At 42.4% G+C, this 24778-nt stretch overlaps 1 protein-coding gene across 3 annotated transcripts in view; it reads left to right on the top strand.

Annotated features, from left to right (window-relative positions):
* Satb2 (SATB homeobox 2) overlaps window positions 1-24778 on the top strand; it is a 181869-nt gene that overhangs the window by 10893 nt on the left and 146198 nt on the right. For all 3 annotated transcript variants that reach the window (XM_087567274.1, XM_087567273.1, NM_001109306.1), the window contains 1 exon segment: window positions 14984-15160. In XM_087567274.1, coding sequence (XP_087423400.1) covers window positions 14989-15160 — 172 coding nt within the window. In that variant the 5' untranslated portion in view covers window positions 14984-14988.

Raw genomic sequence — 24778 nt, 5'->3', positions numbered from 1 at the left:
ACTTCTGGATGGAGTGATTGCCATTTTCAGAGCCAAAGTCACTGTCTGCATGCAATTGAGGTAGGAGTTAAAACAAGTCAGTTGAGGACTTCCAGAGGTTCTATTTTATTTTTTATTTTTTTTGACACAGGTATAGCTTCTACATTGCATTGTTCTCCATTTTCTGAGGAGACATTCCTTCCTGTATTGCTTTCCAGCAACTGGGCACTTCTTTCTTTCTTTGCTGTGGAAGTGCATATGATGAGTCTGACGTACTGTGGTGTTTCTGTAAAAATGTGCCGTGGTATTGGGCATGGTGGCTTATGCCTGTCATATCAGCACTTGAGAGGCTGAGGCAGGAGAATTCTGAGTTTGAGGCTAGTCTGGGCCACATAGCAAGACTTTATCTCAAAAATCCAACCACTAATGTCTTAAAAAAAAAAAAGAAAGAAAGAAAGAAAGAAAGAAAGAAAGAAAAGAAATCCTATGATAAAGTTTTCCAAAATCATGAAAGACTCTCTCTCTCTCTCTCTCTCTCTCTCTCTCTCTCTCTACACACACACACACACACACACACACACACACACACACACACACACACACACCAATTAATAGACTTTTTACTAATTGCAAATGATAAAAAAAATTATGGTGAAAACCAGATAATTAGGTGATACAAGGTATTAGAAATGTCATTTGCTCTGTCTTTTCCTGATATTTGTGCAGTTTTAGTTAATTGCACATTAACAACAAGCCTGATAAATGTCTAACTACGTTTTAGATACGCAGTTACAGCAACTGAATTTAAGGCATGTATTTTAAAATCATTAGCTATAACCTCTAAAGCCCAAATAGGAAAGTCCCAGAGAGTGAAGTATAATGATACATGTGTATAAAAGACCCGATGATGAAACCCAGTAATTTTTGCTAACCTAAAATCATGATAATAATAAAAAGGCAAATCGAGTAGATATTATAGCTATCAGAGCAGTGCATGAAGGAAAAGCAGAGAAGAACAGATCAAACCAAAAGTCAATAAGTGTCAACAATTTAAACCTGGAAATAGAGTTATCAGCAAGCCATGTCAGCGCACAGCAGGCTTGTCCATTAACTGTTAGTCTGATACATTAGGATAATAAAACTCTCCGAGGAAGCATAGTTTTCAATTTTAACTTGTTAAGTTAACTGTTAGTTACTGTATGAGATGAAATCATTTCTTCTCATAACTAGTTGCCTTATTATCACAATGGAGGTCTGTTCTAGCACGGTTGGTTGTTAAACTGTGGTATTAACATAAGAGGTAAAAAACCCTAAACTCTTTATTAAAGTGCATGCATTTCCCAGCTGTGTTTGATACCCACTCACGTGGGGCACAGAGCTCCGTGCCTGTCTTTGTGCACATGAAGACTTATACAGATGTGGGGAGAGATAAGAGAGTGTTTTCCCCAACACTGAAGTATGATAGGCAGTTGACAGGCATTCGTGGGAATAAGTGGAGTTGCGGTACAGAGATGGCTTTTTACCCTTGTCTTTCTTGAAGGTCTTTGCTTGATTTGGGTCTGTAGGTGGAAAGCAAGTATATCAGTTCTGTTGTAACTAATCGTTTTGTTTTACACAAGACAATATTTTCTTTGCAAAGAGAACCACACAACTATAGAGAAGTGACCAAAGGCAAAGAGTAAAAAAAAGACACCATATTTTGATATTTTTCTGATTGTGTCAGCACATGAGAATTAAGCATTTCACTCCTCTATTACTTACACATATAAAGAAAGCCAAAATTGATATTGCTGATAGCTTATTAGAAAAATGCATTTATATAACACTTAAAATTGCTGGGTTTTTGAAGCATCATTTTTTTTTTGTTTAATAGAACAAAACTTTCTTTTGTCATAATCCAAAGATGGTAAGAGAGCCACATGATAAATGTCTCTTTAAGTGTCGTAGTAAAAGAAAATGACTTGTCTTCTGAGGCAGTAGAGAGTTTATGTTGTTTTGGACCCATTTCCAAGCAGTGATCGAAAACAGATTACAATAACAATTATACAGTCAGAAGATGCAATATCCATTTCTGCTTTAATTGAGTGAAGGAATAATAAAAACATCATTAAGAAAAATGAGGTGGACCTGTCACACAGTGTACAAATTTTTAGACTTGAAGACGATACAGAATAACCAGAGTGCTTCTAGTCTTCTGTGGTGTTTATTAGCCGAGATCTGCACAGGCTCTCCTTCCCTGGGAGGTTCACAAAAAGCCCGTGGGACTGTGTGCCCAGGCACCATAAGGGTGCACTTCGCATTGTAGCGTGTGACATTTTCTTGAGTTCTACTGGAGGTGTGAGTGACCCCCTTTCTAGCCTGTGGTGATAAATGCCCACAGAAATGACAGCTTGTCTGTCATGGGTAAGAGCTAGGTGAGGTCCCAGGCAGCAAACCTTCCCAAAGTCCTCAGGAGGCTAAACTGGAGAGAGAAGGTTGAGGTCCACCCATACCTGTTTTCTCCCCTGCACATAGGAGAACCTGGACTTTCCTCATCCTCATGTTATCCTCTTGTCACTCTGGGAGAAGCTGAGAGCTAAGACTGTCACTTGAACACAGAGCATCTGGCTCTCATTCTGCGTCCTGTAAACTATTGCATATATCCATTTGTCTTTTTTTTTTTTTAATTTTGAGGCAGGTTCTCAGTACATAGCTCTGGCTGGCCTCAAACATCAACCTGTCTGTGGGACTAAAGGAGCACATATCATGCCCCACATCTCCATAATTGTTAACCTTGTTGGGCTGGGCTGGACTGGGCTGGCATCAGTCGTTCCCCAGTCCACACTTTGAAACTTCTCTGTGGGTTAGCAACAAACAGCAGCCAAGATCACTGGCTAAGTTTTCACTCTGGGTCACGCTTCTTACTGGGAACCGTCACAGTTCCTGAAAACCTGACCATGACAGTGGAGTAAGGCCAGCCAGCAGCCTCTGGAAGAGAAGCCTAAGGCTCAAGCACTGGATGCCCCTAGCACAGTTACAGCCCAAGCTTGTACTCAGTTGGGACACTTAGAAGGGCCTTTTTTTTTTTTTTTTAAATCAGTTGTTAAACATTTTCTAGGTGCCATTACTTGAAAAGATCTTTCTGTGAGCTGTATCATAAAGGCTAGGTGGGTGTTTTATCCTGTGACGGAAGGTCCAGAAACTCTGGCCAGCCCAGGGATCATCCCTTCAGGAGGGAATTTATATTGAATAATCCGAAAAAGCTTAGTGTGTTTATCCATGCAGACGGTTTAGTTAATAGCACCTTCATTAAATAGCACCTCAATTAAACCTTTGTCAGGAAAGGCTCTTTTACCTTTACATTCACATAACCCAACAGGGCTGAGCTTTAAGGGTCTATTAGTGGTTCTGTTTTTTTCTGGGCTTTACAGTTTGAACCTAAACATTAATTCTGGGGTGGAACTTGGCATCACCTCCCTGTGCCTCCAAGGGGATTTTTGTCCTACAGTAAAAAGTGGCATTTCTTTCATGCAACCACCTTCTCCAAGTTTCCCCCTCTTCTCCTGAGCAAATAGCAATTAAGTAGTCAGGGTTTTAAGAGTGTATATCTTTAATTTTAAAAATGGAATGATTATTTTAGGCGAATTAAGCAATTTTCCATTAGTTCACATCGTAAACTAAGTGCTTTTGGAAAGAATAGGAAAGATATGCAAAGCCACTAATGCAGTGCAAATATTTTCTTCTCTCTTTCTCACCAGTGTGTGAAACCGTGAACCCCATGAATCAGTGACTACTGTTTTAGAAGCTGAGAGTTAAGACATCAGTTTATTTCATTTATGTTACCTGCAATCTTAACACTGACTGAAAGAAAAGAAAATCGAATCTGTCTGAAACAATGGCCTTTTCCACCTTATTTTGGAAAACATACTTCCACCCAATTCTTCTAAGACAGTCTCCTCTGTATGGTGATACTGCGTTAGAGTTGGATTGCTATAGACATCCGGTCACATAGAAGGGGAAGGGGAGGGGGAAGGACACGGGTTATCTTGGTATGAAAGCTAGCAAGTTCCCAGAGTGTCAGTGACATGTGTGGTCCATGGCCCAGAAGTCCCTCTGGGGACAGAAGTGGCCCGAGCCGGGTGTGTTTGACAGCTGCCCTCATCAGGTCAGAAGGCATCTTCAGACAAGTTTCTGTCCTTTGGATTTGGTAGTATGGTGTCAAGGAGTCCTTTGTTGAGGGAGCCGAAGGAGAACGGATTGTTCCGGACATGGTGGTTATTCCCTGTTGAAGACCCAGGTAAAGTCATTTTTCAAGAGTAAATAAGGTGATTCTGAGTTTTTTCTGTCCCTCTCAAATGAATGTCTAGGTAATTTTCAGCACAACTAATTCCATTTACGGGCTCATGCAACCAGCAAGTTTGTGCCCTAAGCACATTTTTATGCTTAACTTATACCCCCAGCCCCCCCAATCCCAAATGAGAGCTCACCATTGACAATCTGCCAATGATCACTAGTTCCCAAGAGATTTTGAGGAGAATGATGGGGTCTCTCCTTTGGTGAGACTATCCATGGGAAACCAGAGTCAACCTGAATATTCAGGATGACTGTGAACTGTCTGATAGAAATGTATGGGATCCCAATTAGCACAGCATCAGGATACCAATGCACCTCTCTTACTGCTGCTCCAGTGGTTAGTGGAAAACAAGCTGCAAAGTAAATCCCTTGGCCCTCCAATAAAAAGATTTATAGCAGAATAATTCTCAGCCTCATAATGGGACCGTTGTAGGTTTGTGTTTGATATTTGTAAGACTGAAATACAGTCCATGTTCCCAAACTAAGCATTTATTGTAAACAAGTTAACTGCCAGAGCTTCTATTCTGTCAAACATAATTATATTGAAGATTGATGTATACCTTGAAAGCAAGGTTGAGAGAGACAATTCCTTTCCATGAAAGGAGGCTTCTGGGACTCTGCTCTCTGCTTCTCTGATAGGACCTCTTAGGAAAGCCACCTTCCTCACTGCCAGCCTTATGTTGAATAAACGCAGGCTTAGTCTTGAAAGTAGATCTGTTTGTCTGTCCTGCTCTTAACAAAACAGGGAGATGAACTCCCATTCACAGGAGCTTGTCTGAGCACTTCTCGCTCATCCAGATTTGACAGCGGTGGTTCAGAGACAGAATGCTTGCTCTTGCCCTGACCCTGCTTTAGTGTGCCCACAAACCTGCCCTTATGCTTATAAGCTAACCCCACAGGAAATCCTTTCCTCCTTAATGCTTGCCTTGTCTGTTGGCTATTTTATTTTGTGTTATTCATGTGAGATGAGAACTCTTTGGAAACCATAGCCTCGAGGTGTGGCATGCTAAAGTACTTCAGCGGCGTGAGGTTTAGGGATGACTTCAGAAAAGAAAGAATTTATAAATCTAGTAGTCTGGGGGAAGTGAAATCTTTGAGATGTACATATCTGGAATTACCCCCAGTTTAAAGTTCTTTGTTTGGAAGAAGGTAGAATTTCATATTTTGTTTAGGACAAGGATGTCTCACTTTTTAATTCAGGAAACAAATCATCTTAGACTTTAGAAATACTTAGGTTAAAAAGAATGGAATCACATTCTTTCTTTGACTGGCTGGCAGCCTTTGACTGACCACAGTTAGGGTGGAAATATTATTGTCAAGCTGGATGTGGTGGCATCTGCTGTAATCCTAGCACTTCCAAGGCAGAGGAAGGAGGACTACTCAAGGTTTTTTTTTTTTTTTTTTTTTTTTTTTCAAGAAGGAGCATTGGGGTACTAGCCTGGTCTACCTAGTAAGTACCAGGCTACCCAGGGTGATAGGGTGAAAAACATCCCTCAGAAGAAACAAAGCAACAAGGATTTCAGTGGGCTTCATAGGTGGTGGCTTTCACAGTTTCTCTAGTTTTAAAAATAATCAAAGTTAATGTTTTCTTTTAGAAATACATAGAGTATAAAGAGGACATCTTAGAACTACAGAAACAATGCAATTTTTATTAACTAATTGCTATCAATTACCCTGGCATGTGCATAGTTAAAAGGTTGTGTCAGGGAAGTATTTCATCAGACCCTGTTTCTCTGGTCTGTGTTTATTAACTTCGTCTCAGTCACAGTAATAATGACCTCCACATTGTAAGCCAGAGCTCATGGCCCCGGAGGGAGCCAGACGATGCCCCTCCTGTGATGTGAGCTTTCAGCCATCTCTGGTCTCCTTCTTCCCTCCCTCCCCATGTCAGAGCTTTCTGGGGGGCTTGCTCCCTCTCTTCCCTCTCCACAGGCATTTGATGGAGATGAGGGTGAGGGTCCAGGAAAGGGGGTGCTGGTTGCCTGGCCACTGAGATGCAGCTCTGTGGCCTCTGCATCCATTAAATTACAGTGATCCCCTTTTTTTTTAAAGTTCTTGTTAAATATCCATAAATGTTCTACTGTTCAAACCCCAAACATAGGATTTACTTTTATGAGGGAGAAACCTTTTTTTTTTTTTTTTTAATATAAAAACTTTACTTTTCAGGTTTCATTCGATAAAAATCTTTCCACTCTCACATGATTTCCTTTGAGGCTTTGCACCAGTGTTTGATCTCAATTTTTAATAATTTTTTTGAGTTAAACTCCCCAAAGGAAACATGCTTGTGCTGTGAAATATTCCCACTAGAAATACAGGTAGTCCTGTCTTACCGAGAGTGAGCACTTGATTCCTTTATTAATTCCTTGCTCGAAAACCACAACACAGTTAAACTTTCTTTAACACTACACGGGAGAAATTAATCAAAGATTTTAAAAAATTGTTTGAATTAGATTAAAAATAATATTTAGCCAGAGCTCAAAACCCGAAATAATGAAGCAAAAAGTATAGGGACAGTTTTTATGGACTCCCTTCTTTTGAGGAGCTCTGGTGAATGGCTTATGCAGATAGGGTATTGAGAAGGGAGCAAGACAAACGTGTGTCCTCGTAAATATGTCTTAAAATCCACCCTGTCAGAAACCTGCAGTAACAAATTGTACTTTGTCAGGAGACAAGAATCCCAATATTGAAATGTGCCACAGTCACTTTTAATACATCAGTTGAATCTTTTGATGGACACACTTCAGCAACCGTGAAAAGAACTTTCCATTGTTCAGTGTTGAAGTAATCATCTTCCAGCAATATGCTGTGGGTTCGAGCTGTTCTGTCATAGCCAGACGTAGAGGAGATGCTTTCCTGCAGTGTAGGCCGTGGTCCCGAAGACCGACTGCCTCTCCGAACCTGAGCCAGTGTCTGTAGCTCGGGAGCGGAGTGTTGCAGGCTTAAACAGGATCCACCACAGTGCCTTCTGCTGATATGCCAGCAGTCTGCCCACTGTGGACATGCATCACCTCACCATGGTCTGGCGAGCTTCCTGTGCCCAAGGGAAAGCCAGCCCCTGCATCCATGTGTCCATCCATGTCTTTCCTAGAAAGCACTGCTTATGACCTGGTGTTTACTGGGGTTTAGGGGCCACAGGGCTGAACAGTCCACGCTGCTTATTAATGAAGGTGATTAACGTCTAAGTGGAATTAGCATTTGGTTAAACTGAACCACTGTTTATTTTGGACATCCCCTAGTCAGGCTCTGAGGTGGGGTGTGGCAGAGTGGGGATGGCTGCAGGCCAGCTGTTGCTGACATCCGGGGATTAGGGATTTAGTTCTGAGGCCTCGGCAGTGGTCCCAGGTGGAGCTCCTTCTTTATTATTTAGGGACGGTAGCACAGCCATGCCTCCTGGGCTCCTATGAAGCTGTGGTTTCAAACTGCCTTCTAACTGGAGCCTGCCACTGAATTTCCGAGAGGTTAAAGCAGAGAACATTTACCCTTCATTCTGCAGTCATGATTTCAGAGTGAGTTATGATTCCTAAACTTGAGGACAGGCCTGAAGCAGGTGTATGTAAACCCTACAACTGGTCCTTCTGTCTATTTTGAGGCTCCCATTGAATCTCCGAGAAGCAGCGCTCACTCTCCTTACCTCACTTCTCCTGGTCTAATCCTGCACTTCATTTCTAAGGTTAGGGTCAGCGTTGGGGCTGAAAAAGCGTCTGATTTTACCACAGATAACTCTGAGAGTAAGCTATTGACTCATTTTTAACCTGTGTCCCCAGACAGTGGGAGGCTGGGGGATGCATTAAGAGATTTTATTGTTGAAACTTTATTTGGGGACTGGTGTGTGTGTGTGTGTGTGTGTGTGTGTGTGTGTGTGTGTGCATGTGTGTGTGTGTGTGTGTGCATTTGTGCCGCACGCACGCATGTTCAATCCGAAGTCACAGTGGAGAGGAAATCAGATTTTCATTTATGGCTTCGCTTGTTTCTTTAGAGCTGACAGTGGCCCTCCCTCTGTAGACCTTGTTGTCATACACCTCTGTGTGAGGGTCAGATGAAATCAACAGCCAGTCAGCTGGAATCATGAGGGAGCCTCAAGGGTTGCCCTGCGAACTTTTGGGTGACTCCCTTATGCTCAAGTGACACACTTCTTTTACCCTTACATGTGATTAAAATATCTTTTCTACTTTTTTAGACACTATCTGACATTTGCCCCCAATTAAGCTTATCTGGAAGGAAATATGAAGGTACAGTTATACCATGAACATTCCAGTCATCCACAGAGTGCGTACAGTGGTCCCATAGCATTAACAGCCTGCAGTGCAGGAGTAGCCATTTTAAATTTGTGTGAGTATATCTGAGGTTCACAGAAGGACCGGGAATGCTCTTTTTACACTGTGTCTTCTCCATTAGAGGAAGAGAGGTAGACCTTTCCATGGCAAAATGTACTCTCTTTTTTTAAACAAATGTTGCTGGAGATTGAACTGTAGGCCTTGTACAGGTTTGCTAAACGTTCTACCTCTGAGCTATATCCCCACCCCTAAAGTGTCACATCTTTTTATCACTTAATCTCAGAAAGTTTCCACCTCAGCCCCCGAGGGGGAGTGTGCTGCAGCTGGGTTTGGAATGTGGCTGTCTTAATCTCAGAAAGTTGGGCCTGAGAGAGAGGGGAAGGTGAGAACAGGGCCAAGGCAAGCTACTAGGAAAGACACAATTGGTTCTTTCTGAAATTTTGTCTGTAGTCCCAACCAGGAGGTAAATGATTTTCAATTTTGTTGTCTGTTTCTGGTTGTGATTCTTGGCTCTCAAATTTGCTTTATTGTTTTGGGGTAGGAATAAAAGGATAGAAATTAATATCGAGTTGCTCCTGCGCGCTCTCTCTCTCTCTCTCTCTCTCTCTCTCTCTCTCTCTCTCTCTCTCTCTCTGTGTGTGTGTGTGTGTGTGTGTTTCTTTTTCTCTCTGTATGCATGTGTGTCTGTCAGAGAGAGAGAGAGAGAGAGAGAGAGAACAAATACTTTCATTTTCTAGTAAATTGTAATAGGAAAAACATCTTTTGCCCAGTCTCAGGGGAATAGACTGTATTAAGTCTGCTTCCTAAATTCCGTCCATCTTTCTAGGGCTTGGTGCAGGATTTATTTATAATGGAGGTTGTGGAATGTGGTACTTTGCTTCAGGTTCAAATTATGCAAAGAATAGGAGAGGCCCTTGAGTCTTCTTTTACTCTGGAATCTTAGGTGATAACACGGGATAGACCAAGGTGTGGTCCTGTGGCTGCCTTCATTCCTGAAATGGGTGGGTTTTAGGAGCCCCAGGGAGGATAAAGGCAGGCCTGCTGTCACCTCAGACTAACTACTGTCCTTCAGGTGGCAGTTCCAAGAATGAACTCAGAAGACAAAGGGGTCAGGATGAGGGTGGAGTCCAGCCCTCCAGCGGTGGGTGGGTGAGAGTTTTCTCTCTTTTGTCTGTAGTGCCCGAGAACCGAAGGTCACTTCTGAAGTTATTTCAGGCCTAGCACTGACCTCACAAATGGGAGTCCTCAAAAAATATATATACATAAAATTCACAGATCTTGTAGCACAGGCCTCTTGGAGGGAGGGTTGTTAGTGAAAAGGGAAAGTTGTCAGGTCCCTGTGGGTGGAGTCTGGGATATTATTTTCAAAGGAGAATGTGGGATTTAAATGGTCTGAGTTGCTGCTCTGTCTTGGCTGTATCACTTTCTGGCCCTTTCAGACCCTTAATTTATTAGCTGAGGTCAATGAGAACATCCTGTGGTAAACATGAGGAAAAAGTGAAGGTTACATGGTGGACCAGCCTGTACTGTGATGGGCAGGCTGATTCTACCCCAGCTTTAGGTGGCAATCTCTGGCTGTGAAGATCCAGCGCTTCTGGCCTAATTTCCTTCTCTCCTAGCTGAGGTTAACTACTCAGAGAGCTGGAGAATAAATATACTAGTTCCTCCTTTGTCCATGCCAGCATGGGAGCATTCCTTGAAGATCTGGACCAGGAAAAGGAGGTGGGAGAGCTTAGTAAAGATGTAGGATTACCAGAGTTAGGAATCACACGTAGCTAGCTGCCTAAGGTTTGCTTCCTGTAGAAGAGAGGTTAAACAGAGAATGGTTTTTGTTCTAAAGTCACCTAAGATCTAGAACCCAAGGGAAAGATCTTCACCTCTGAGGGGTGGGGCCAGAAGTGCCCTGGTCAGTCGAGGTAACTGCGTACTTGTCTCGGTATCAGTTTGTAGTGAATTCTTTTTGTGTACGGAAAAACCATTGTGTGTGTCTGTATTTGGCAGACTGCTTACAGCGGCATGTCATCTCACAGAAAAATATAAGGCACTCGTGTGATGTCTAACGGCCCCACTTAAAACTAGCTAAAGAAACATAGCAATTTTAACAATGCATTTAATTCAGTTTGTTCAAATATTATTTCTACATGCAATTCATTTTCTAAAAACATGTTTATAATACATTTAGTTTTGTTGCTTTTTCCTTTGGTAGTAAATCATTAAAATCGAGTGTATTTTATACTTAACAGCATGTCTCAGTTGAAGAGGAGACACCCAAGGCCGTGCTTTTTGCTATAGGGCATGTTGAATGCTGTCAGTTATTCATGTTTGTATAATAAACCATCCAGTGATTACTAGTTTCATTAGGTCGTTCAGTGATAGGTTATTCAATCACTATTAGTATTATTTTTATTTGAAGAAATACTTTTTTAGTGTCATATACATTGCTTACTGAAAAGTGATGAAGAAATGATTGTTTTTTCCCCCATCTATAAAATGGCATTAACACTCATATTTCAAAAAGAAAACTAGGTAGCATTGTTTGAGAGCCACATCTCAGATGACCTAGATGTATTGCATGTGCACATGTACACACACACACACACACACACACACACACACACACACACACACACACACCCTGTTTGCGTTTTATCTGGGAGAATTTGAGTCTTGGAGAGCTCCACGTACGTTATGAACAGTCAGTGACTCAGGCGACAGAGAATGACAGGAACAGGATTTGTTTGACTCCAGGGCCGCCTGCCTTCCACCCCAGGGCTTTTCATAACATCTAACCATCTTCGCACCCGTCTGTTCACGTGGCCTTGGTGCTACAGTGGCTGCAGTCATGGCTCTTTAGAACTGTGTGACAATGAACATGGCCGTTTCAGTGTCCTAACAGATGACAGCAGGGAAGCACACTTCTCTAGGGGAGAGAGCCCTGTTTCCTGTCTGCGATGACAGAGGACAGCATATGTCCTGCTTGCCTGAACTTGTCATGATTTTTAGTAAATGGCTGAGGCCCAAGTGCCTGTCTTCAGATTAAACTACCTGCCTACCTCCAGCAATTGTAAAAGGCTTAACAAGGCTTATGATCAAAAGGTCCAAAGTTCTCCACTTGATCATCTGGAAATGGGTCTGTGCAACAATAAAGAGAAATAACGCCTGCTGTAAGCTCAAATGCGGGCTCCCGCCCTCGGGTTTCTTTCCTTGTCTTTCTCTGTGACCGTAACACTTGTAGCTGTGTTTAGCTTTAGGCTGCTGCTTTCTCTTTGACTTACTTTACCCTTCCACTGTTACCTTTATTTTCGAAGCCTTTTGTAAATACCCTACCTGCTGTTTTCTCTTTTCTTCTTTTGCTTGAGGACAGCAGTGGGACCCGCTGAGGAGTTACTTCTTTGTGAGGTGCACACTCCTTCTTGCCCTTTGTGTGCTTCCCCAGGAAGACCTGCTCTCAAAGGCTTCTGAGTCCCATGCCTTAATTTTCACTTCAGTTACACCAATTGCCTATTTTTTCGCTTATTTTTATCACTTCTCTTGGTAATTGTATCAGTCTTTCTTATCTTTTTTTTTTTTTTTTCTGGTAAGAATTGAATCCTATGGTAAGACCATAATTGTTGAATCAATCAAGTACTAGTAAAAGGATTAATTTTTCTAAGGATGGAATACGACCTTTTATGTTATCTATGAGCCTGTCTGTGTGTATGAGTCTGTGAGCCTGTGCATGTGCGTGTGCGTGTGCGTGCGTGTGCGTTTGCGTGTGTGTGCGCGTGCATGCATAGCGGGTGTTTCTCTGTCGTTTCCCACCTTACTGTTTGAAGCAGGGTATCCTATTGAGCCAGGAGCTTACTGTTTTGACTAAGCTGACTGACTGTGAGCCCAGGGCTTCCTGTTTCCTGGCCCCCACCGCTGCACTCAGACACATGTGCCACGGTATGTGGCTTACTGTTGTGCTGGGTATCTGACCTCTGGCCTTTGTTCTTACAGCAAGCACTCATCCCCTGAGCCATCTTATTTTTTAGGTAGGTGATAGGTTGTGAGGGGATTGGCAGTTGCTTTTGGCTAGAAGGAAGCACTGCTGTTGTGCTGGCCAACGGTCGCCCCCCTCAGTCACAAACTCAAATGTTTAGGAAATAGTTTTCCTATTTTGAGAGTTACAGGACATGTTACGGATGCCTCAGATTTTATTTTGTATTTTGTATTTAACTGGTTGTAATGTTACTTTCAAATTAATCGGACCTTCTCAGCCAGTTCCAGGCTCACTTAGTCATGGGTGAATGCTAGCTCATAGAGCAGCTAGATTCACTCGAAGGCCTTATCTGTGCTCCCCAGATGTGTGTCATGTACATGTTGACATTAGGAACGGCACATGGATTTTCAGCACTGAAACCTCTGTAGACACAGGTATTAGTGGTGAGGCAGCTTGTGGCACTACGGGCTGTGTGGCTGTGTGTGAGCATATGCTTAAATCACTAGAAGTAGCAACGAGCCTGCTTCCTTTGACAAAGATCATATACCAGTATATAAGAGTTAAAAGGTCTAAATGGGGCTATTCCCTGCCGGGAAGGGCTCTCCTGGATGGGTTGTATAAAATGACATTATGCTTGCTCAGGAAGGTTTTACAATGTTTCCAGCTACAGTGTGGGCAGAAGCCATAGCAGACTTGTTCTTACCTGTATCTATGGAGTGATGGGTGATACTTGACACATAGTAGGTACAATCAATAAATGCTATACAAATGAGTGTGGGAAGATAATGTGGGAAACATCTAATTTGTATTATTCATTATGTATCTTAAATATATTTGGGGATAATCTCCCACAAACAAATAAATAATAAACATTTCATAGACTAGGGATGGTAACCAAGGAAAACAGCACTGAAGCCCTACACTAAGTCACCTTCTTTGCCTAAGATTTGGCTTGCCTCACTGCTACCTTGCATTTTCCATGAATCTGTACTATGGATGAGTTTCTGTGGAGAGTAACGATGGAGTCAAGGGTTGTCCCAAGTGCGGTGTGGTGAGACGTGTTGGGCTTAATAATAATTACCAAGATCTTTAATGATAACAATTCTTAATGAGTATTATTATTTTTAATAATAATGATATTTAATAATTATACCCAATACTTATTATCTTTAATAATAATAATTAGCACATGGGAACCAGTTGTGCCATTGTATTATCTTCAGAACAAAACCCTGAATCTATGGCTCAGGAGTCTGCAGAGAGCTGGCTTTTCGCCTGTGCCTTCCAGATCACAGTGAGTCAGGAGGTGTCTGGGGTCAGAGCAGGGAGAGCTGCTGCAAGCCTTCCTTACATCTGTGCATTGGGCCAATCCCCAGTCATGTTATAGAGATCTTGTTTTCATTATGGAGTGCCTGTACGAAGGCCACCACACTCTTCCCACCCCGACTCTGCACAAAGAAAAGACCCAGAGCAGACCCTCATTCCACAGCGTACTAATTTGTGTGAATTACGCAGAGTTGAGTCCATGTTTATCACTTGTCCATTGGTAGATCTTTGATCTTCTTTTGTCTCGCTATGTTTAGATTTAAATGCCTGTGCGACTTTTTCTAAAAAAAATTTAAAAAAAAGTTTAAAAACTGTTTGGTGAATTAAACATTTTTTAAGCTTTTCACACTTTGATACAAAGCAGAGAAATATTTCAGTGACAACAGATTTCAACAGATTTTTCAAATAGACTAATTTGCTTTATTCTTTAGGGAAGTTTATTTATTTATTTTATCTACAAACACTGAAAAGTATTCTGTCCAGGGCTAACTCATGTTCATGTATAAAGTAATTCCAAGGAGATGAAGTTTGCACTTAGCTGTATGTTTCATATTAGTTCAAAATTATTTGAGATTTTCGTGATCCGTACTTTTTTTCAAGCTAGCTTGTTGGATTGTTTACTGAGATTAAAAAAAGAAGAATCCGAGAAGAGGAGTGCTTTTGAATTCCTGTTGACTTTCCTGTATACACTCACATAGCCTCTCAGGCCTGGGAGTCCAACGTGCCTTCCTACTGGGTGCTATAGCCTAGCCACATGGACAAAACCAGAGATGGCTTGAAAACACTAGTGATGAGACAGCGGACATTAAAGTCCTAAGGTCACCTCGACCTGGGCCATGGGTTAAGACACCTCCGAGTGTAGCTGACCTTTTAATCACTGGAGTTTGAGGTCTTTGCCCCTGTCCTCAGCAATGCTGCTATAACAGGACAGTCATGGAGCAGATCCGCTCTCCTCACCCGAAGCCTTCCATGGGGCCCGTAACCTCACACTGTCCATCCTGAACTGCGTGCCATCCTAGCGTGCTAACTTTGAGAACCGCCCCTTCTCATCCCGTGGCTCCGATTGCCTTGTAACCCCACGTTCTGCTGTCGGATTGTGTCCTCCTAGGTCTGATGATTCCGGTCTTCTGTGTGGTGGAGCAGTTGGATGGCTCTCTTGAGTACGACAACAGAGAAGAGCATGCTGAGTTCGTCTTGGTGCGAAAAGATGTGCTTTTTAGCCAGCTGGTGGAGACGGCGCTCCTGGCCCTGGGCTATTCCCACAGCTCTGCAGCTCAGGCCCAAGGTACCCTCCTCTCCTTCCTTCCTAGCCTTCGGTGTGGTCTGAGCAAGGATGGGTTTTTCCAAAAAGTGCTGCAAAACAATGGTTGGATGCTGCACCTGACAGCAGGCCTTAGCAAGCGTGCAGGGTCTTCTTTTCTTGCTCCGTGAAGTATTTGTCCAGTATCCCGAAGGCCACCCATACTGACTTGTATTTTAAAGCAATCATCATGATGTTTTTGCATTTGTAATTCTGTTGTTTTCGCTAAGTCAGCAAATTGGTGTTTTTGGGCTCAGTGCTTAGATATTTGCCCCCGGACTTTTCTAAGCATATGAAATGTATTTGTTTCCTGCCTTGGGCTTGTGGCTTCTGCAGTGTACCATCAGGCTTTAATTAAACAGGGGACATAGTTGCATCGTACCCTTTTGTACCTTTATAAACTGTTCTACAGTTTTGATGTGGTCCATTCATCAAAAAAAAAAAATCAGTTTCTTTGTAATCACTCATTTTTACCTATTGAATTAGCCACTAAAGTTGCATTATTATATTGATAATCTCAGGAAGCTTATGTGAGCCTCTCTTGTTTCTTTCTGAAGCACAGTCCATTGTTCTGTTATGCCAAAAGATGCAGCAAAACAAATAATAACATTATTCCTCGAACCTTGAATAATGGGGGAAAAAACTTGAGCAGTAGAATTATTGTCCTTGCTTTCCAGATGACGTGACAAAATCACGTAGTTGATGGTAATAGTTCTAACTAAAGGTGAGCAATTCATAGCATCTCACTTTATGTGCTGATTTCCGATCATCATTTTTACTTAACATTGCTGTGAGAATCCCAAGATTTCTTGCTGTGTCTTGAGTCTGGCTTCATGTCATTCTTAAGAGAGATCCACTGGCTTCAGTGGGTTCGGATAAGATAACAAGGGGAGATCAGATGTTTATAGAACTACACGCGCAGAAGCCTGCGATGCAGGACTCAGACATTCAAGTTCTTCCCTCTGATTCTAGAGGCACATTGGTGCTTTTTAAAAGGTAGACTTTGTTTAAATTATAGAGTGCTTCTACCAGGGTGGTCAGGCATATTTTCCCAGGTGAGTGTACCTACATCCATGTCCTATGCGTCTCAGTGCAGAATCCTGCCCTCGGCCAGGCTGGGTGCAGGGACAGCAACTGCACTGTGGAACCCTCTGCTTTCACAGCAGCACAATGAAGGGTGGTTTCCTTCTTTCCCTTGAAAACTTTCTTTCTGTGTGAGGGGTTCAGAATTCGGTCCCCAACAAATTGCATATTGGATACCACTGCTTTTATTTCACGTCATGTGTCCAGAAGAATTGAGAGAACTGTTGGCCAGTCCCTGTAAACTTTGATGCCGCTTTAGGGATCTTTTCCTTCGAATGTAAAGGTCTCTGTATCCTGCGCCTTGCATCCTGGCGTGCGAGCCTCCTGTTTGACAGGGCTATCTATCTCAGTTAGCATGGCTGCTCCGTACATCACGAGATCACATGTGGAACACGGAGCACTAAGTGGCCAAGATTTGATTCTTGGCACGAGCTAAGGAAGGGACTCTCAGGAAATCTACACCAGGGAACCCCACTGACTCTCAGTGATGTGAACTGAGAGCTCCGCTCACCAAGATGAGCCGGGCAAGCAAGCGGTGACTGTTGTCTGCTGTAGAGCGTAAGGGGGGGTGGAGGCAAAGTAACTATTTGCTTGCTTAAAGTTTCTGAAAACTAAGCTTAAAAAAATAATAATTCAGACATACATACACTCATACACACATATATGTATTTGTTTCAGTAGAACCAACTCATCAAAAAATACTGTCTAGATTATGTTGTGGGAAAAAGAAGGCTTACTACTATAACACTATAGATTAACAAACAATATCAGTTTGCTTATTTTTTTCTTATGCTGATGACCTGTTTTGAATAAATGGGAAAACAGAATTGTTTATAGTTTTAAAAGATTAGTTCTTTGTCATTCTGGTGACTAGAAGGTTAAATACTCTATTTTGGCCAAGTGGAAAATCTCGAATAACATTTTGGAATAAATATAGTAGATGTTTCTTGTCATTCAGCTGGTTGGAAGATGTTTATGGTAGATGGAAAAACAGGATTATTCATTTCTCTGAGAGGATGTCTCGGCTGTCACTGGGAGGAGGGGGAGGGAGCATGCAGCCTGCTGCCTACTTAGCACAACTTGAGTGGCTGGAGGAGTCGGGTTGTCCATGACTTGGACACACAGCACAGCCAGTCTAGTAGAGGAGATAGGAGTGAACACGTGTCTTGTGATGTAGGAGAAGGTTTTATGTATGTAGTTTCTGTTTTATTCCCCCCACCCCCAACCTCCGCTTTTGTAATTTTCCCAAGGTCCCAAGTGAAGGGACCCTTCTGGCCAATCCACTGAAAAAGGGGCTGCTTCAGTGTCCCTGAGTTTTCTCTTCCCATACTGGAAGTGTGAGGGACACCTGAGCTGAAAGGGTAGTAGGTTAAAATGGTGCTCTTGGAAAGGATTTTTCATTTTGATGTGACCAGAGAAGGTTCCCAGTGATTGCCTTAGAAGAGCAGTAAGAGTGCAAATACGTTTGCAGGGTGATTTTGGAAAGATGCTCACTCACAGTCAGGGCCGTACCCATCAAGTCCCAATCAGGGCTTTACCCATGCTTCTGTAAGCACGAGATTGTCAATTTCTTTCTTTGAGAGGGTATTCCCTCCAGGTGAGCTGCAAAGATTTTTACTTATTTGTTTCTAAAGGGCAATAGGAATTCTAGTGAAACAGAGTCCAGGGATTCCCCAGCCCACGTTTGCAAAATATTTATTTAAATGCTGAATATTGGCACTAGAGAAAAAGGCACCAGACATTGTCATAAATCATGGGAACTATGTTTCTAGCTGACTTATAGTTTCCATTCGCCAACACACCGCTAACTGTGTGACTCTCAATGAGCTGCAGGGTTCATCTGATCTGCTATTAAACATATGTAAAAAGCCGAGTTGGTAGACGGAGGTCTATCGAGCAGTGCTCACGCCTGCACGGCTGATGTGCTGTACGCCCATGTCTCTGCAGAGGTCTTAGAGTAATTGAAGAGGGGGTTGTGGGGGATCGTCAGAGCCCCCTTCCCCTCATCTTAAACTTGCCTTTTTTTTTCTTCCCCTTTCGCCCTTTCGGCTTTGTCCCATGAGGCTTTCTGTAACTTCCACACAGCGCCACACCCTCCAGAGATTCCTTAGTCCCTGGTCATCTGACAGTCATACTGGCCAACAGGATGGTTTTGGGAGGAGACAACTGCTATGGCAAAACATGTCCCACTGTGCCTTGCTGACTTAATTTGCAAATGGTCATTTTATCTATAGTGCTCTTCCCTCAGTAATTCTCAAAATAAATTTAATTAAAAATTTTATTTTATGCATAGGAGTGTTTTGCCTGTGCATGGGTACATCTACCCCATGCAGCTTAGTGCCTGTAGGAGTCAGAGGAATCTGGCCTATGGATTGTAGACCAACATGTGGGGCCGGGGCACTGAACCCAGGTCCTGGATTAGAGGAGCAGGAGCTCCTAACTGCTGAGCTATCTCTTCAGCCCCTAAATTGTACTTCTGTCTGGTAGATTTTATTTAAAAGCACACACTGAGCAGTAGGTAAGCGACAGCCCTTCTTAGCCTGTTACCTTTGTTGTCAGGACTGTGTGCTTCAGAAGGGGCGCGCTAATCACACTGTTTTTTCATTTATCTTGCAATAATTACACTTGTGAAGTCATTTGAAATGAATTTTTAATGGCACACAAAATTTTATTTAGTAAATGTTACGTGACTCAACCATGGTGCCAAGTAGCCTCAATTATATAAGATTTCACATATGTGCAGAGAAGAAGGACAAAGTAGATTATCTGTAAACGGTGTGGGTGCAGGATTATGTGGGGTTTCTGTTTCTTCTAATGAGAATGAAAGTGAGTATAAAATCCCGCTTCCTTCTCAGTTTCTCTAAGTAGGCAGTTGCTACTTCCATAGTAAGCAGTTCCTTTCTTCCTACCTGTAAACTCAGACACTCACATATTAAACCGCTACATCTGTGTTGCCTTTCCCAGTGGGAGATTAGGAGAGAAGCATGCTGTCTTCACCTTTGGGAACGAGGCAAACAATTTCTCAGCATAATGATGCTCAGAGCACTTGAGCGAGTGCTGTATCAGACATTGTTGCTGAGAGATGCGTATGTCCGGCTTCCTTTAGTCAGCACAGCAGCCCTTTGAAGAGGGACAGTCACCCAGTGTTTTCCATTTTACAGAAGAGAAAGTCCAGGCAGAGAAAGAGTGGGCAGCCATTCTCGCTGGGACTCAGGTGGAAGCCCACTGCCATTCCTGCAGGCTCTGAGCCTGGGGTGAGCCTCAGCAGGTGTAGAGTCAAGGCTAGAGGTCGCCTCTCACTAATATCCTCCCTGCAGTGTTGGTGGCTTTTGGATAGCTTACTTCCCAGATACATGATGTGTGTGTGTGTGTGTGTGTGTGTGTGTGTGTGTGTGTGTGTGTGTGTGTACATGGTCATGCAAATCCATGTATAGGTAGGTTTTGTTTCCATGAAAAAAAAGAGAGAGAATCATGTAGAGATACTTTTTCAAAGCACTGGTTACAAATGTATTCATTTTTTAACCACAGAATTATTTTTTGTTTAGACAAGATCTCACTGTATTCTGGGCTAGCCTTGAACTCCCACCAGTCTTTCTGCCTTGGGCTCTAGATACTGGGATTACAGTTGTTCAGCACCACACTCCACAGACTTCTAAAACTAAGTAAAGGGCATAGTTGTTTCAAATAAATAATTCCCTAAGGTCAAACTGAATCCTGATTTATACATAAAACATGTTTCTTATCAATGCTGACCTACTGTTAATAAATACATCTCTCTCTCTCTCTCTCTCTCTCTCTCTCTCTCTCTCTCTCTCTCTCATAGGATTTGTCTGTGTTACCCTGGCTGTCCTGGCACTCTGTAGAGTAGGCTGGCCAACCTTGACCTCAGATCTATCTGCCTCTTTAGTGATGTGATTAAGAGCATGGGCCACCACACCTGGCTACCTCCTCATCTTTAATGCCTGTCACGAGGTAGTGCTGTTAAGTAAAGAGATGGAGGGAAAATGTGCTATTTTCAGTGAGCTTACATTTGTTCCATTATACATAAGAAAGTATACATGTAGAACTGTTCAGGTGATTTTTTGACCCTCTGAGATCAGAAATGTACCACAGTAATTTCAAGAGACTACAAACATATGTACAATTTATTTGTTAGTTTGGTGCTAATTTACTTATTTTTTAAATTGAATTTATTTATTTTATTAATATTATAATATTAATTTAATTTATTTATGTTTGGTGCTTAGTTAAGTGGTTACTCCTTAAAAATTTGCAAGGACAGTTCCTTGTTGTCAGTTGTTGGAAGTAGGTGGCAAGGTGGGACATAAGCATTAAGTGTCCTTGAAATCTTTGCTTCGTAAGAGAAGATGAGAAGATGCTATTTTCAGGGTCTTCCTCTCTTGCTTTGTTTTTTTTTTTTTTTCTTTTCCGGAGCTGGGGACCGAACCCAGGGCCTTGCGCTTGCTAGGCAAGTGCTCTACCACTGAACTAAATCCCCAACCCCTCTGGCTTTGGTTTTTAATGTGGTTAAGCTCTTTCTGTCTCAGGCAATAAACTGGCTCATGCTGACATTCAGTCACTAGCAATCATCTGGAAGAATAGATAGAAGAACCTGAACTGTTTACATTTGAGCCTGGAGAAACATGTGTGTCCTAAAGTGTTCGCTCGCTTGCTTTGGTGGGTAGATCTGGGGAGCTGGAAACCCTTCCATTCCCTTCTAAGGGACCTGTGGTGCGCAGTCCAGTATGAGACCCATAGTTCAGTGCATGTGCTAAAGGGATGAAAGCAGGTTTTGGTGTTTTAATTTTAATTTTTGCATCTACTTATTTATGTGTGCATGCCATAGTGCATAGATGAGGTCAGAGGACAACTTTTAGGAATTGATTTTTCTCCTTCACCTTGTGGTCTCTGGGTATAGGATTCAGGCTGTCTATCTTGGTGGCCTTTGCCTGCTCCACCATCTCACTGCTTCAGACATGGTTGTTGAATTTTGCACCTCACGACATTTTACCCACAAAGGATTTTTCTCTACCGTATCATGAAGTCAGTTTCATTCATGGTTTAGCTGTTAAAGTCAGAAGTGGAATGTAGTCAGACTCTATTGATGAGCCCATGCTGAGCTGCTTAAATTGTGAGTCATGTGTATCTATAAACAATATATGCTTGATATTTCTAGTACGTCCTTTTGATTATACGGGTTTTCTTTACACTTGCATTAAAGACATCCTAGAACTCTCATTTGTTGCTTTGATTCAGAGTCTATCTGTCTGCCTGTCTGTTGTTTTCTTTCTGTCTTTCTCTCTCTCTCTTTCTCTCTCTTTGGCTAAACATAGTGTAAACTCTGACCCTAAAATTTCTTTAAATATAATTTCAAGGGGATAGTTAGTGAGCTCATTTATAATCTCATAAAGGTTCAGAAATTCATGCTCTTTTAAAGGGAGAACCTGAAAGGACACGTGGTTTAGAGTGGAAAGGTCTCCCATGCCTTGAACTTCGACATTTCTTTGCTCCTTTTTTTTCTCCTCCACTTTTGTTTCTTATGTTCCTTTGTTAATTAAGCTCTTATATTTGAGAGGTTTTGACTGTCTACCAATCCTATGATGGCATATTGAGAATGGTCCATACTTAGAAGATCTTGGAGCAAACTTTCAATAAATGAGTTTCTTAAATAAAATCTGTCCCCCAAATAACAGAAAAAGGTACCCCAAATTGCCATAGCCACAACTTGGCTCTCCCCAGAAGTGACGATGGCTGGTATGTCATACGTTTTTAGCGTCTTCCTGCTGTGTGGACCTATCCTGCTTCATAACCTTGAGTTCTCACATGTGTGCATCTCTGCATTCATATGCACACAACACATGTGAAACACTCCTTGTGAATAAATACCAAGAAGAAAATGACATTGTCTTATATCCTTGTCCACCATATAGTTAAGATTAAATATCTAATGTAAATATTTATAGCCTTGTATCCCTATTTATTTTGTCATAATATGTGCTATTTTACATATGTAAGTATATAATTATGGCTTATGTGAAAGTCAACTGATAAAAATATCGTCTACATGTAAAGTGGGATAGGCTCTACCCAACTTGGATGCCTAGCAGTTTAGCAGATAGTGCTTGGTAAAAACCACTCGGGGTGAGGACTGAGGGTGTAGCTCACTTGGTAGAGTGATTGCTTAGCACACACAAAGCCCTGGGTTCATTCCTTGCACTGCCCACCTGTAACCCAGCACTTGGGAGTTAGAGGTGGAATGTTCAGAAGTCCAGGGTCATCATCCATCTACATAGAGAGATCAAGGCCAGCCCGTCACTATAACAAACGGTTAAGGACAGAAAATGCAGGGGTGACTTGAGTTTTCCTCTGACCTTGCAATTGCCATTAGGGTTCCTATTTTTTAAAAATCCAGCCAGGTATGGCAGCCCAGTGCTTATAATCCGCACCTTAGGACGTGCACGCGGGATTGTAATTTAAGGCTAACTTGGGTACATAGCAGGAGAGAGCCAGGACCAGCTCACATGACTTCTGGGCTCTGCTGCTTGAGTGAAACACTCAAATGATCCAGGTGAAACAAATTGACCTCAAAGACAGACAGCTTTTATTTAATAATTAAATAGCTGACTGGCTTCGTTCATTCATCTTTATAACTTTGTATAGTACTTACTTCTTCTTGCATACTTTCCAGTGTTTTATGAACGTAGCTGGCTATCATGGATTATGAGTGGGATGCACATAGCTCGAGATTGGTGATAATTCTAGTATGATTCATTCTATGTTTGATTTTTATTCTGTGGTAAAGCGTAGCCTCGTCTTTACGTATATGGACTATAAGTACGAGACTGAGGCATTGCTGAGGATCTAGGTCTGTTTGTGCTTCAAGATGCGGCACAGATTCCATCATGGAGCTCGTTACTCTGTGGTGCACGCACACATGCTCGCACAGAGCTGCCTCCTCCTGGCTAACTCTAATGCTGCTCGGCAGTACAGGGCTCAGGCTCCAACTGGACACCGTCGCTTTCCAGCCCTAAGGAAAGTGCATTTGATATGCATGTTGGATGTTATAATCTTAAAATGTCTTTTTAAATCTCCCTCCATATTTTTCCTTCTCTTTTGGAAAATGACGGCCATGTTGAAAGCCCAGGTTCAGTCAGCTCTTTGTGAGATCGCGAGACTTCAGCGTCCTGTGTTTTGCATCTATATTTTGTCCAGCATTTCTGGTCATTTCTGTGTTATTCTGGGGTCTCAGTTCCATTGCTGTTCACTCATCCATGTAGTATCAGGAAGGTGTGACTTGTCCCTTGCTTTGGGCAACTCTGCAGTGTGACAGAAGAAAGGGTCACTGGAGGCTTTGCAGAGTTGGATGACAAGTCCATGGTGAGCTGGTAGCTTAGTCACACACCAGCACCTTGTCTGGGTTTCATAGGAACCCGAGAGACATAAGGAATGGTAGGGGGCATCTGAAGCTGGGGTTTTAGAACATGTGACACTTCTTCCCCGAGAAGCTGTAATTGGCGAAACTATTTGAGTGTCAACATGAGGAAACACACAGGCTTTCCTCTGGCTTGATGAAATATCAGGCAAGACAGAACTGCCATTTTCCAAGCTCTTTACTCAGGTTGGGAAAAGTTATTGCAGCCTATATGCAAATCAGACGGTGCCAAAGTCCCCTTCCTCCCAGCTCCAGCTTGGCGGAGAGCTGCTTCTGACATGTTCCCTTATGTCATCTGTAAAGCCAGGAGCGGGATAGAGCTTACAGCGCACTTCAGACCTATGCCCTCGGTGGTGCTGCCACATCGCCCATTTACAAATTCTGCCTCGTAATCTCCTACTTCAAAAACAAAAACAAATAAACAAAAAACCATGCCAGCAAGTAAGCGCTTTGTAGAGGGAAGTCTGTTCCTGCTCCAGCCATAACCAGGCCGACCAACTTCCAGTTCTTGAGAATGTATGCACCACAGCCCAGATGATGAATAGCAATTCAGAATGTGCATCTCGGGAAGATATTTTATAAGGGAACAGAGAGACTTCACTTCAGGGGGACAGTTTTTACATAATCTGCAAGGGGAGAGACATACCAGAATTATTTGTAAAGAAACACTTTAAGACCCTTAGCTTTCTGAGCACTGTTTTAAGTTAGTGGAGAGAAAACCGAACAAGCTCCCTTGAGAGGGCTTGTCTTGGGTTCTGCTTCTCTAGCAGGCTCTCACTTTCATTTAACTGTTAGTCTTTGTTATGCACAAGATCCTGTTCTGAGTTAGCCAATCTAGGTGCAGATATGGAAGGCCCCTGTCCTGGGCTCTACATTGGGAGGATAGTAAAGAACTCGTTGTGTGGTACAAGGTTGGAGGAGTCCCCATGCTCTCCATCTGGAGTTCAGGCTTTGGCTTCTGGGGACAAAGTACTTAACCAGTACAAAATTGCAAGTTTTAAGTAGGTTTTGAGGGCTAAAAATAAAGTGATATGGGCAACGCAAAGATTAAAGTTCTTTTTTCTGAATAAAATCTGTTACCTATGTGG

The sequence above is a fragment of the Rattus norvegicus genome, chromosome 9 (assembly GCF_021556685.1).
Source record: "Rattus norvegicus strain SHRSP/BbbUtx chromosome 9, alternate assembly SHRSP_T2T, whole genome shotgun sequence".
Lineage (NCBI taxonomy): Eukaryota > Metazoa > Chordata > Mammalia > Rodentia > Muridae > Rattus > Rattus norvegicus.
The sequence above is the reverse complement of the archived record's forward strand: the minus strand, read 5'-3'. Positions and strand labels throughout refer to the sequence as shown.